The following is a 12,777-nucleotide window of genomic DNA, read 5'->3' as shown; positions in this document are numbered from 1 at the left end:
TCGGGTCCCTAGGTTCATACACTTCCATCAATGACACTATCACCAACTCTATTACCCATTCATCCCTGCCATGATGATCGTTGTGACCCCGTAATTATTTTGCTTCTGCAGCGGAAGGAGCAAGCACAGCGCAGCGGAGAACTCACGCGTGGACGCCGTGGCAACATCCACATACACACAGGACCCACCGTCCCCACGGTAACCATGCCCACGGTAGCCACACACAGACACAGGACCCCATGGTAACCACACACAGACACAGGACCCCACGGTAACCACACACACATGAGCACAGAAACCACCATCCCCCATGGTACCCCTCCCTATGATAACCACTCACACGCCAACAGAACTCCCCACCGTCTCCATGGTAACCATCTCCATGTTAACCGCAGGGCCTACCATTCCCACGGTATGCCACCCCAACGGTAACCACGCACACACCAACAGAACCCGCTGTCTCCACGGCGTTTTGTGGAACAAGAGAAGCGGGTGGCGTGGAGAGACATTGAGCGACAAGCAGTGTGTTGCTGCTCATTTCTGCGCATCACTGTGATGCATAACTAACGCAGAGTGCCTGCCACCAGAATCAGGGCGTGCCTCATTGTTTCCATTGCAATCAAAGATCGAAGAGGTGTTACACGGATAATTTATGGCTGGGACAGAATTCTTTACGTGCAGAAGTGCGTTAGGGGATGCCTACTGTAGAGTAGATATATACGTAACACCGTGTCATTGGATGTTTTTGGGTACCTAAAACGATAACGCAAACATGCTTATTTCACCATTTATGGATATTCTGCTCGGACGGGGTCGCAATGGTAAAATAACATAGAGCGTTTACCGAAAGAAAACACATACTGACGCCTATCTGAATGCAGTCACACCATCACCCCGTGCAGAAATCTGCTCTTATCATGATGTTCATTCATCGGGCTAAGAAAGTATCAGATGGTGACAGTCTGAGAAGTGAAATGAAACATGTTAAATAAGTGCTGCAAATGAACGGTTACAATGATGCACAAATCAACAGGGCATTGAATGCCAAAACCAAATCAAATAACACGAGCATTGAAACTGCCCAAGTAATGAAAATGATCAAAATACCGTAAATTGCAGCAGTAACTGATAAACTAGCCAGATGTTTGGAAAACAAAACATCTAAGTCAGATTTGGCACAGTACATAAAATACAGAAATTAATATCTGGTACAAAATATGTATTACCAAAGCTATCAACAGAAGGTGTGTACAGTATTAACTGCACTTGTGGCAAATGCTATGTTGGGCAAACAGGACGATTGATCAGCACGACACTAAAAGAACACCAAACCAAATATGAAATATTCCCAAATACAACTGTCAGCAGTAGCAGAACACGTGTGCCAACAAGGACACTCAATTGATTTTGATAATGTTGAAGTTCTGTGCAAAACTAGCTACTACTGGCCAAGACTAATTGGATAATCTATCGAAATTGTTTAAATGCATGCCTATACATGCCACCATACTTCAATAGGGATTACCGTTGGTACGGCTATTTTAATACACAGAATAGACAGGAAGGACAAGATCAATGGGCTTGCATAATGCGCATGCATAAAATGTGTTGACTCATTAATCCCCCCCCCCGACTTTGTGCAAGAGCGCAGAAGTGTGGTCACCACATCTACGCTTCTATATAATGAACGAAACCGGTGGACTTCTACACAAATCTGGCTGTCGCCTGATGACGCTAGTTGTAATTATTGGCGAAACGTCGTACTCAGATTGTAAATGTTGTGGCCTGGCTCTCCAACACACCGGTGTGCTGTACTAGTGACGAATTGGCCACGTTCTGTTTACGTGACAACCCTCACTAGTTGGCTGTGTCGGGTGGTGGGTTTAACGACACTTTTATATATTTACGCGATCTAACCCAAAAAACCTCTATTACGGATGATATTTCACACGTTTGGAAAAGAATTACACCAAGGTGGACCACAACTACAAGGTCTTAGAAGAGAAATGTTCTGAACGTTCCCAACAGGGTCTTCATGAAAATTGACACCTTTGCACAAGTGCCTAAATAAAAGCTGTGAAATTGGGACGATTAGTCCAATAGGTAACTTCTTCTTCCTAGTGTTTGTCCCACTAATTGGGGGTCCGCTTTCTGAGTCCCCTCTCTCCACAGTCTTAGATCCATTGCCACCTCCACAGGAATAGTGCCAGATGCACTAATGTCCTCATTCACAGCTTCCTTCTCGCTGACTTGAGTACATTCATTGACAACAAATTGTAATCAACTACTTATATTTCTGGCTGATGAGAATAGGGTTTTCCCCTTTTATCTGGCAACAAAACAGGTGTTAAGTTGTTAAAACACCGAACTGAAACCTTTTACAAGGAATCATGTCTGCATCAACCACAATACTTGTGGTCAAAATGCAAACAAAAAACATACTCTGATAATATGATGCATTGTCTTTGAAACTAATTGGTCCACACCAGAGACAGCTTTCTTTTGAGCCTGGTCTCAAACGGTGTTAGACCAGAGGACGCTAAAAGGCGTTTCTGGCTGATTACAGGAAGCAGGACCCCTCCCCCCCCCAAACGACACGTGACGCACCACATTATTCCAGTGACTAATAGATCCGATAAATGGAAAATTAATTGATTACTTAAGTGATTGGACATCACAGTTCCAGATAATTGTCAATAGACGCCCACTGCCCTGGTGTGTACATTTCCAAGCACCCGTTTGTGACCTCGTTCTCTCTTCTCCCACAGACCCTCTCAACCGATTACCACATCCTGAAATGGTCGCCACTCCTTCCCGGGCCCCTGACCTCGACCTTGACCTCATGACCCTGAGAGACAAGGACTCGAGGTCACACGTGGCCCCAGGTGGAGCGGAAGTTGGAGGAGGAAGTGGAGGACCCATCCCCCTCACTCGCACCCGCAGCTCAGGCCCCGGAGTCACAGACACTCAGGCCCTCGTGGGCACGAACACCAGGGAGGGCCTAGGTCGCCCGGGGCAAGGACCCGGAGGAGGAGAAGATGGCCGCCGCTTCCACTGTATCAACAGCAGCAGCTGCAAAGTCAGCAGCAGCAGCGGCAGCAGTGGCAGCAGTGGTGGACGAAACAACAGCTTCCTCTTCTCGCAATCACAGCCAGACCTGCCGAGCCTGGGGGGCCCAAACCCCGCCGAGCTAAATGGGCGAGGCTGGGACAGCATCCCCTACAGTCCAGCAGTGCAGGCCCGGCTAGGCCCCGTCAAGTGCTTGCCAAGGGACGCCCCGGCGAGCAGGACCTTCTTCACGAGCCAAGCGGGTGCCGCGAAGGGGTCCAACGTGGGGGATGCCGGTGGCATGGGGCCCGGTGGAGCCGTTTCTCGCTGGGTGCGGGCCTTGCCGGCCGAAGGGCGGCCCTCAGAGGGCAGCCTGGATGCCAGGAGGATCGGCAATCTCAGCCCTGAGCAGTCGGACTCCATCCCTGAGACGTTCGTCTGAGAAGCATCCACCGTTGCTGTGGAGTGGCGTCCCATGGAGGCCCAGGAGGGAGTGACTGTGGGACCCTGGGGATTGAGGGCTCAGAGAGAGGGCCCCTTCCCTCTTGGCTTGGGAGCGGCTGCCAGCATTGGAATAGGACACAGCAGAATTAGTTAAGTTCTGGTTGAGTGTAGGGTTTTTCAAAGCTCCGTCCTCAGTCCTCACCAGTGTGGGTTTCCGCGTTTACCAATCACCAGGTGTGCGCAGTGTTTCATGACATCGCATTATGGTCGTCATCAACGCCATGAATATAAGCAGCATCATGAGATACTGTATAAGCAATGCCAGGCGAGCGTAGCACCAAGGTACTTGTATGAATAGCACTTCCCGGGTTCTTACGCTGATATTACGTTACCCAAAGCTGCCAAATTCCTGGGAGGCTCAAATAGGATACTTGGCCTAACGACGGCTCCCCTTCCCTCTGCCAGCCCCGCCCACTTGTATATAGCCACACCCACTCCACCACTAGCTCCGTCCAGAGGTCCTCCTCACTCTTCCTGCCATTGCCCCCCCCCCCCCCAACTGTTCATAGGCCCCACCCACTCTTCTGCCAACACCGCCCAGTACTCAGGTGGCCTTGCCCTTTTCCCATATAATGAGTTAAGAACGAGGTCAGAAAATGTTAAACCCAGACACCATTCCAATTTTTACAAATGCTTCAAAACACCAGGATATCCTTTCTGAACCCGGAATGTCCTGGCCAAACCAGAAAGTTTGGTAGCTATAATGATAGATACCTCAAGGTATCTCACTAATCTAGGGCTTAATGTCTCACTGAATATTTTCCAGATCGCTGGTAGACTGGAGTGACTCGTAGCCACAGCCATAACGAGAGGTATGGTGGATGTGGCAAAGCTGTCGCTCGACATTTTGGCGCCTGGGGTAAGGTGCAATGCTCGAAATACCCCTCCCGCATCCAAAGCTCCAACCCTCCTGCCCTCCGGCCCTTGCTATTGCATTGCACTGGGATATGGTGTACTCAGTGATTGAACATTTTCCTGGTCACTGACCCAACCACACTCGGCTGTGATGCCTCCACTCCAACCTGTGGGGAGGACCTGGGACCAGAGTTTGAGAAACCTTGGCCTGGAGACAGGCTCCGTTTCCTGTCATTGTCCCCACCGTTCCGTGGAGAGGTGCTCGCCAAATCGCATGGACTTGAACGAGCATGGCATTTTGAGTTGGGGTTATTGGGGAGGGGGTTAAAATATGGGCCCCCCACCTCGTGACTCTATAATGCCGGGATGGGGGGCAGGGGTCATGGATCAGGTTAGATCAAGTCAGGTCGAACCAGGGCAGGCATTGCGAGCAATGAAGCATCACTTGTGGTGTCACATTTTAGTGTTCACGTAAAGACATTTATTCGTGCTTATTAAAGTTTAATTACTGTGGAACAATAATATGTGTAAGTGTATAGAAAAAAATACGTCACTAATTGTAATGATAGTAATAACACTTAAGTACTGTATTTTAAAATGAAATGGGGGGAAAAACTATTAATGTGAGAGATAAAATATCACCACATTTGTAATTAGTGTTCCCTTTAAATATAAAAATACACAGTACAATTGACCATATGTGTACATGTACAGTCTTGTTGTCCTTCCACTGCTTGATGAGGGCCTCCCCACACCTTTCGGTCTTGGAGGACATGTGATCATGCTTCACTGCACTGGTCATTGTGGTCTGTTGAAAGCGTAGGGCATAGATTTAGGAGCCTAAAACATTGCCCAAGAGCAGCCTACAACAAGCAATTATGCTTGGTGGTTGCCCATCCAAGCACAATCCAGGCTTAAACCTGCTTAGCTTCTGAGATCTGATGAGTTCGAGCGCATTCCATGTATTTGGGGCACAGTGGTTCAGTGCGATTAGCCATGAACCCAGCGAACCACGTCTTAATCCCCACCACGGCTAAACTCAGTGGCAAGTCATATCTGAAACCAGTGCTGCCCCCCCCCCCCCCCCACTTTAACCAACAGATATTGACCAACATGGTGAAGTATGTTCACACAACCCCTATGACGGGGAGTGAGGAGACCTTCATCCAGCAGTGGATTAACAAAGGGATGTCACCATCATTGCAATAGGCTAGCGTTTATTGGTTCGTTTGTCATTGAGTATATGTGAATCTTAAAACGCTTGCAGTGTCCAGTCATAATGGGATAATGTTACAGGCAATTCCTTTTTCAAAGAATGAGTGGAACAATTTACCGTCATGATTGCTTAAAATCGCTTCTCCGCTGTGGTACCTTAAAAACGTTGAAGGGAGTTGAAATGTGAAGAAACGAGAGCTTCTCCCCATATAAAAAAAAAAATTACATTTTCGTTGGCTCCAGGCCCGTCTCTGCTAAAACTAAACTCAACTATTTTTTTTATTTTACCAGGTAAGGCCCACTGAGCTCTATAACTATTTTTCAGAAGTGACCAGGCCAGAAATGATAGCTCAACCAAGTGGCTTATGTGGAAATTTATAAACGCATTTTTTTTTTAATGTGGAGGGCAAAACTGGAGGACCCAGAGAAAAATCGACGCGACCATGGGGAGAACATGCAAACTCCAAAAATACAGGCGCCAGGGTAGGGATCGAACCCACAACCATCCTGTACACCAGGTGAGGTAGTTAACAACTCACCACCGTGGCGCCCACAGAAATGATACACAGACAGTTGAAACGGGTGCAGAGTTGACCTACCTAAATAAATGCTGCTGGAAAACACTGGTCCCGAGGGCCCAAGGACAAAAATGTTTATTTTGTTTAATTTGTGTGTGAGGCAGACTCTTGTCTATTTAGTAAATTATTACCAAAACTTCCCCACGACTGCCCATGCTGGCCCATGAACCGATTCAGCCGCTCGATGCGCCCGATCTCGTTACATCTCAGAAGCTTTGCGCGGTTTGAGTTTGGAGTATTGCTTAATAGCCGACTGGGATGCATGACAAGTGTTACAAGCTGCTACAGAACTTTATTGTGGGCTGCGAAAGGCAGTGCAGGAACATCTGTTGTTACGGCGTGCTTCTTTACTCCCACATTCAGTGCTCCACACCTTCAACCTCCACTGAATGGCGCGGTGAAGTATGCTCATATAACCCTCGCAACCGGCGTGGCATGGAGAGGCTTTCATCAAAAACAGTGGATTGGCATGCACAATGCGCAGTATATTTTGAGAGTTTTTTGGGATGTCAGAAGTGTCTATTTAATATCGGGGTTTTTTTTCTTCCCAGAAGTCAAAGCTGTACTGTTTTAGAGTAGCAAACAAAATCGCTTCCTCTATGATGGCGACAGACTTCATCACAAACGAGGTGCGTTGTTATTTTATTTGTGCTTGTATACCACTGCTGGTGCAGTCCTCAAATTCTTGACAAAACCACACAGCGCTGTGGACACCAACAATGGAAATGTGTACAACAAGTGGAAAGGGGCACCCTTTGAGATGATGAGTTCAGGGGCAAAACTGGGGTCAATTATAATCGCCATGTGAATTGCAATGTAAATTGAAAATAAATACGAATGACGCAGTTCAATTGAAATTGGCTCAAGGTTTGGTTATGGTTAGAGTTATGTTCAGAGGAAGATCTAACACTAATGCAGAAGTCGGCACCCAAAAATAGCAAGAAGAGACCCTTTTTTTTTAGATTTCGTAAAAAAAACTAAATATTTCAAGTGCCACAATGCATGTGAATACGAGACGGTCCTGAATAAAGAACGTCACGAAGCAGTCCTTAAAGAGCCAAACGCGGCTCTGGAGACGCAGGTTGCCGACGGCTGTACTCGTGGCTAGTTGGTAAATTGGTTAGATTTATGGATGGGGCTGTTCGTACAAGTGGCTGGTTGAATAGTGGGTTTGGCTTAGGAAGTGGAAGGGTAATTATTCATGGCTCGTTAGCTAATTAGTAATATGTATGATTAGAAATATGGCAACTAATGGATGCTGGATGACGGGATACACAGAATTTTGGAAAGGTCTATTTATATTGGCTGGTTCGTTGGTTATTTAGGGCTAAGGTTGGCACTAATAGCTGGTTGTTTAGATTTTTAGGATTTCGGGACAGGGCTAGTCAAAAGTGGATGATTAGCTCATTGGCTCGGGATCAGGGCTGGCGTTTGGATGGTTAGCATGTTCCACTCTGCCCCAATGTGTGACATGTTTTGATTTAATATTCTTTGGGTCTTTCGGTAAAGGCACGTAGATAGGTTGAAATAAAATAAGATAGGTTGAAAGAAATAAAATAATAAACAGAAAAATTAATTACAAAAAATAACACTGCTGTGGTTGTGCCAGACTAGGTGGACTCTGAGGTCAATAAGTAATTGGCCAAATGTTCTCACGTAAGACTCCTCTGAAAAATAATCTTCAAACTCGTGAGACTCTCCTGGATAGAGAATATTATTATGGTAATACTTGAGGACCGTGGTTATGTTTTGTTATTTTCTTTCAACCTATCTACGTGATCACGACGCTTCGATCACAACGCAAGCAATCATCATCAGGCGGATTGCTTGCGTTGCGATCGGAACGTCGTGATCTATTATTTTTTCTACCCACGTGACTTTACCGAAAGACCCAAAGAATATGAATTCCTGCAGTCACGAAAGCTTTAAGTCAAGGTTTTTATTTTAGCTGTTTATTCTGGTGTTCACAGCATCAACCCCACACTCGTCGGTTTAGGTCTAATGTGTGTCATGTCATGGCTGCAAGTGCTTGTGGCTAGGGTCTGGGGGGGGGGGGGTCTCACAGTACTGTGCCTAAAGTCTTGGCGGGGGGGGGAGGTCCTGGGTTGCTTTGGGAGGGCGCTGTTATCTCCAGCTTGATGCTGTTGAAAATTTAAGCACATTGGTCAGATGGGACCCTACTTATAACCACTGTCCTCAAGTATTACCATAATAATATTCTTTATTTATCCAGGAGAGTCTCACGAGCCTGAAGATTATTTTTCAGAGGAGTCTTACGTTAGAATATTTGGCCAATTCCTTATTGACCTCGGAGTCCACCTAGTCTGGCACAACCACAGCAGTGATATCAACACCATGATGGGGTGAATGCTGGCTATTTTGTGTGAGCATGTGAGAGAGTAACATGTCTTGTGTGTCTATATCATGTTTCTACAGTCTACTTCTGCCATAGCCTTACAGTAAAGCTAACCAACTCACTTGGAGGCTTAACCGGGATGCATGGTGGGACTGAAAGCCCCTTCCCCTTGGTCAGCCCTGCCCACTTTTACATTGCCACACCTACTCAACCACTAGCTCTGCCAACAGGTCCTCACTCATCATTAGACCTCCTTTGCCAGTACCAAAATATAATAATAATAGGGTTTTTCCCCTTTTTTTCTGGCAACAAAACTGAAACTTTTTTACAAGGATTCATGTCTACATTAACCACAATACCTGCAGTCAAAATGCAAACAAAAAACATACTATGATAATATATGCATTGTCCTTGAAACTGATTGGTCCACACCAAGGGGCGACTCTGGTGTGGACCAATCAGTTTCAAGGACAATGCATATATTATAGTATGTTTTTTGTTTGCATTTTGCCTGCAGGTATTGTGGTTCATGCAGACATGAATCCTTGTAAAAAGGTTTCAGTTTTGTTGCCAGAAAAAAGGGGAAAACCCCTATTATTATTAGGTCCTCACTCTTCCTAAAGTTGGCCCCACCCACTCCTCGGCCAACCCTGCCCACTATTCGGGTAGCCCCACGCGATATCCATATGATGAGTAGTGCATGGGGGCCAGGCGAAATGCACATTTTCAACAAAGGCTTTGAAACACCGGTACAGACTTTCTAAAATTGTGATTCCCTGGCAAAATCGTTACGGCCATTGGTAGCTTTACCTTACAGTCCTACTTGTGCTGGCCTTAATAAGTGATTGCGAGCACCACTTACCCAGACTAGTCCGAGAGTCTTGTGTGTGTCACATAGGTTAGTGATCGCTTTGTCATCCAGTCACAGAGACCCTTGTCTGATGTCTGTTTATGAGATTGATGGTCATTGCCAGCACCACCGGTCGCCAAGTGATATCTGAACCTTACCTGGGACATCCTCAGTGGACTCATTCGTCAACTGAGTACCTGTTACGGCGGGGATGGTGTGGTCACTACTCAAATATATCTATACACGAGTAACAAAGACGGTTGGGTGAGAGTAGTGCTTGTCATATCAGCCTTTTCTTGTGCCATGCCTTAATAGACGCTCACAAATAGTGCTTGCCTCGAGTGTTCAGGTGAAGAGAATATCTGTTGTGTGCATGTGACCAGGTGTGTCTTTGTCCTGTGTGAATTATCTGTTGGATTACAGTAGTGTTTTAATGTCGCATAATCAAAAGACATCATTAAAACCCCTCTGTAACAGGACTACAAACTCTGTGCTCCAATATCTCCATGGATACCACTCACCAGCTAATGCACTTCAGTGAATGTCCATTATCACTTTTATCGATGCAGTTCAAGTGGAATATATAAATGATCTGATTACAACCGCATCTCAAAACGCTGTTACGAAACATCGAGAAGTCAAGGGGAGCCTGGACTGGAATGGGGGCAGCAAGGCTACAGCATGAATGGCTGGGGGAAGAGAGTTCCAGACTATTGGCAGCAGAAGTGAATGAGCGACCTCCCACTGACTAAGGCTGATTGAAAGCCTTGGCTGCTAAGTGTAGATCGAGATGAGAGAGGGGAGGTGTAGGCAGGGTTCAAGATGGTAAAATGTTGAAGTTGAGCTGGGACTAGATTAGGATTCAATGGAGGGAGTACTAGGGTGATGTTTACACATATGGGAGAACATTTTGGGAGTGAATTTTAAATCATCTGGAGTTGGGAGGTTAGGATTTTAGAGAAGCCATAGAGAACATTGCAGATATCTATGAGAGTGAATGGTTTTCCCTTTAAATGTGTCTGGGGAACAGTCTCAAGATTAATTTTCAGGATGGTTCTGCATGTTTGTCCAATTTGCACGTTTGTCCAATGTTCAAGAATTACTTTGCATGTGTGAGGAAAACTTTGGGACCTGGAGAAAACCAATTCATATGAGGGAATAATTCTCTAAAGTCCCTACAAATGGGCCAAAATCCACTTACTATGCAGTAAGGTGGGATGTTTGGTTTCTAGGAAAGTGAACAGTTACATTATATTTTTTTTGAAATTTGACCTGACCTGAATATATTTCCCCACCACTATGAAATGTAATAACAAAAGACACGTTCGCTCATGAAGTTTGTGGTGTCTTGCAGTCCATCCTTAAATCCGAGCTTCCTCAAATTCCATCAAATTGAGTGTATTATCTTCGTCAACACCAAAAGCCCTACATTCAAGCAATATCTCTATCCGAACATGCAATTTAACATGCAGAAATAAATGTGTCCAGATTTACAACAAATTATAATACAGATAGTACAATATGTTATCATCGGGGATTAATAATTTTTGGAATGCTTTTAGGTTAGCTTGGAGGAATCATCTGCATAAGGCACTACTACCACTCGAGTACAAGGTACGCCTATCCATAATAATTGTGTAGTGACATAGAATCGGTCACGTAGCAGCATAGCGCTTGCTGCTGGCGGAGAAGGGGATCTGCAGCTCACAGCAGCCCTGACAGCAGGCCACGTGATAGACCCAGAGAGGGATCTAGGAGAAGGGTCACGGAAGGGGCACACCGAGAACCCGCTAGTAGGTTCCAGAAGGGGGCGTGGCCGGGGGCGGAGCCAGGCCACGCTGACAGTATAAGAGAGGCCCCTGTAGGGGACCTCGGGGCTGTCGTTTGGAGTGGGGTCCCCGTCGTGCTGCTGCTGGAGTCTTCACCGTCGTCTCCGTCTTCACCATCTCGGCGTCGCCAGTCAGGCAGTCTACCAGCTGTCCTGATTGGGAACCGTAGTTACAAAGTGTTAACTGTCAGGCCGTGTTAATAAACAGAGTGCCTCCTACTGTTCGTGTCTCCGAGTCAGTCACTACGATTGTATGCCGTACTCCTATTTATAATCCAGAGACGACACAATTAGTATCACTAGGAGATGGCTAAAGCTGGTTTCCAAAATTATTCATATTGCGGCATTCCAGACTGTTGCGGCTGAAATGAAGGACTGGGTAATAACTGAACGTAGTGGCCTTGCAATGACTGGCTTACTATTGATGGAAGGGCTTCCGCCATAGGTTGCTCAAGAGAGCCCGTTTACAGTTTAGTTTTTTCTGGTCTGCATTTCCACGATAGCCAGACAGAAGTCTTGGAAGAGGCGGGATTACCCAAAATGTATCCCCCCCCCCCACCACCAAATGTGCCCTGACAATCGACTGTGGTGTACTTATATATACAGTGAGGGAAAAAAAGTATTTGATCCCCTGCTGATTTTGTACTTTGCCCACTGACAAAGAAATGATCAGTCTATAATTGTAATGGTAGGTTTATTTGAACAGTGAGAGACAATAACAACAAGAAAATCCAGAAAAACGCATGTCAAAATGTTATAAATGTATTTGCATTTTAATGAGGGAAATAAGTATTTGACCCCCTCTCAATCAGAAAGATTTCTGGCTCCCAGGTGTCTTTTATACAGGTAACGAGCTGAGATTAGGAGCACACTCTTAAAGGGAGTGCTCCTAATTTCAGCTTGTTACCTGTAGAAAAGACACCTGTCCACAGAAGCAATCAATCAGATTCTAAACTCTCCACCATGGCCAAGACCAAAGAGCTCTCCAAGGATGTCAGGGACAAGATTGTAGACCTACACAAGGCTGGAATGGGCTACACGACCATTGCCAAGCAGCTTGGTGAGAAGGTGACTACAGTTGGTGCAATTATTCGCAAATGGAAGAAACACAAAAGAACTGTCAATCTCCCTCGGCCTGGGGCTCTATGCAAGATCTCATCTCGTGGAGTTGCAATGATCATAAGAACGGTGAAGAATCAGCCCAAAACTACACGGGAGGATCTTGTCAATGATCTCAAGGCAGCTGGGACCATAGTCACCAAGAAAACAATTGGTAACACACTATGCCGTGAAGGACTGAGAACCTCCTTCCCTCAGCCAGGGCATTGAAAATGGGTCGTGGATGGGTATTCCAGCATGACAATGACCCAAAACACACGGCCAAGGCATCAAAGGAGTGGCTCAAGAAGAAGCACATTAAGGTCCTGGAGTGGCCTAGCCAGTCTCCAGACCTTAATCCCATAGAAAATATGTGGAGGGAGCTGAAGGTTCGAGTTGCCAAACGCCAGCCTAGAAACCTTAATGACTTGGAGAAGATCTGCAA

At 46.0% G+C, this 12,777-nt stretch overlaps 1 protein-coding gene across 2 annotated transcripts in view; it reads left to right on the top strand.

Annotated features, from left to right (window-relative positions):
- The window catches only part of LOC116953494 (rho GTPase-activating protein 6-like), an 88,037-nt gene extending 76,584 nt beyond the window's left edge, over nucleotides 1-11,453 (top strand). For both annotated transcript variants that reach the window (XM_076073978.1, XM_032973754.2), the window contains 2 exons: nucleotides 112-198; nucleotides 2,769-11,453. In XM_076073978.1, coding sequence (XP_075930093.1) covers nucleotides 112-198; nucleotides 2,769-3,490 — 809 coding nt within the window. In that variant the 3' untranslated portion in view covers nucleotides 3,491-11,453. The remainder of the gene's footprint in view (nucleotides 1-111; nucleotides 199-2,768) is intronic.
- The last annotated feature ends 1,324 nt before the right edge of the window (nucleotides 11,454-12,777 follow it).

Source organism: Petromyzon marinus, chromosome 3 (genome assembly GCF_048934315.1).
Source record: "Petromyzon marinus isolate PM22_M1 ecotype Great Lakes invasive population chromosome 3, UKy_Petmar_22M1.pri1.0, whole genome shotgun sequence".
Taxonomy (NCBI): domain Eukaryota; kingdom Metazoa; phylum Chordata; class Hyperoartia; order Petromyzontiformes; family Petromyzontidae; genus Petromyzon; species Petromyzon marinus.
The sequence above is the reverse complement of the archived record's forward strand: the minus strand, read 5'-3'. Positions and strand labels throughout refer to the sequence as shown.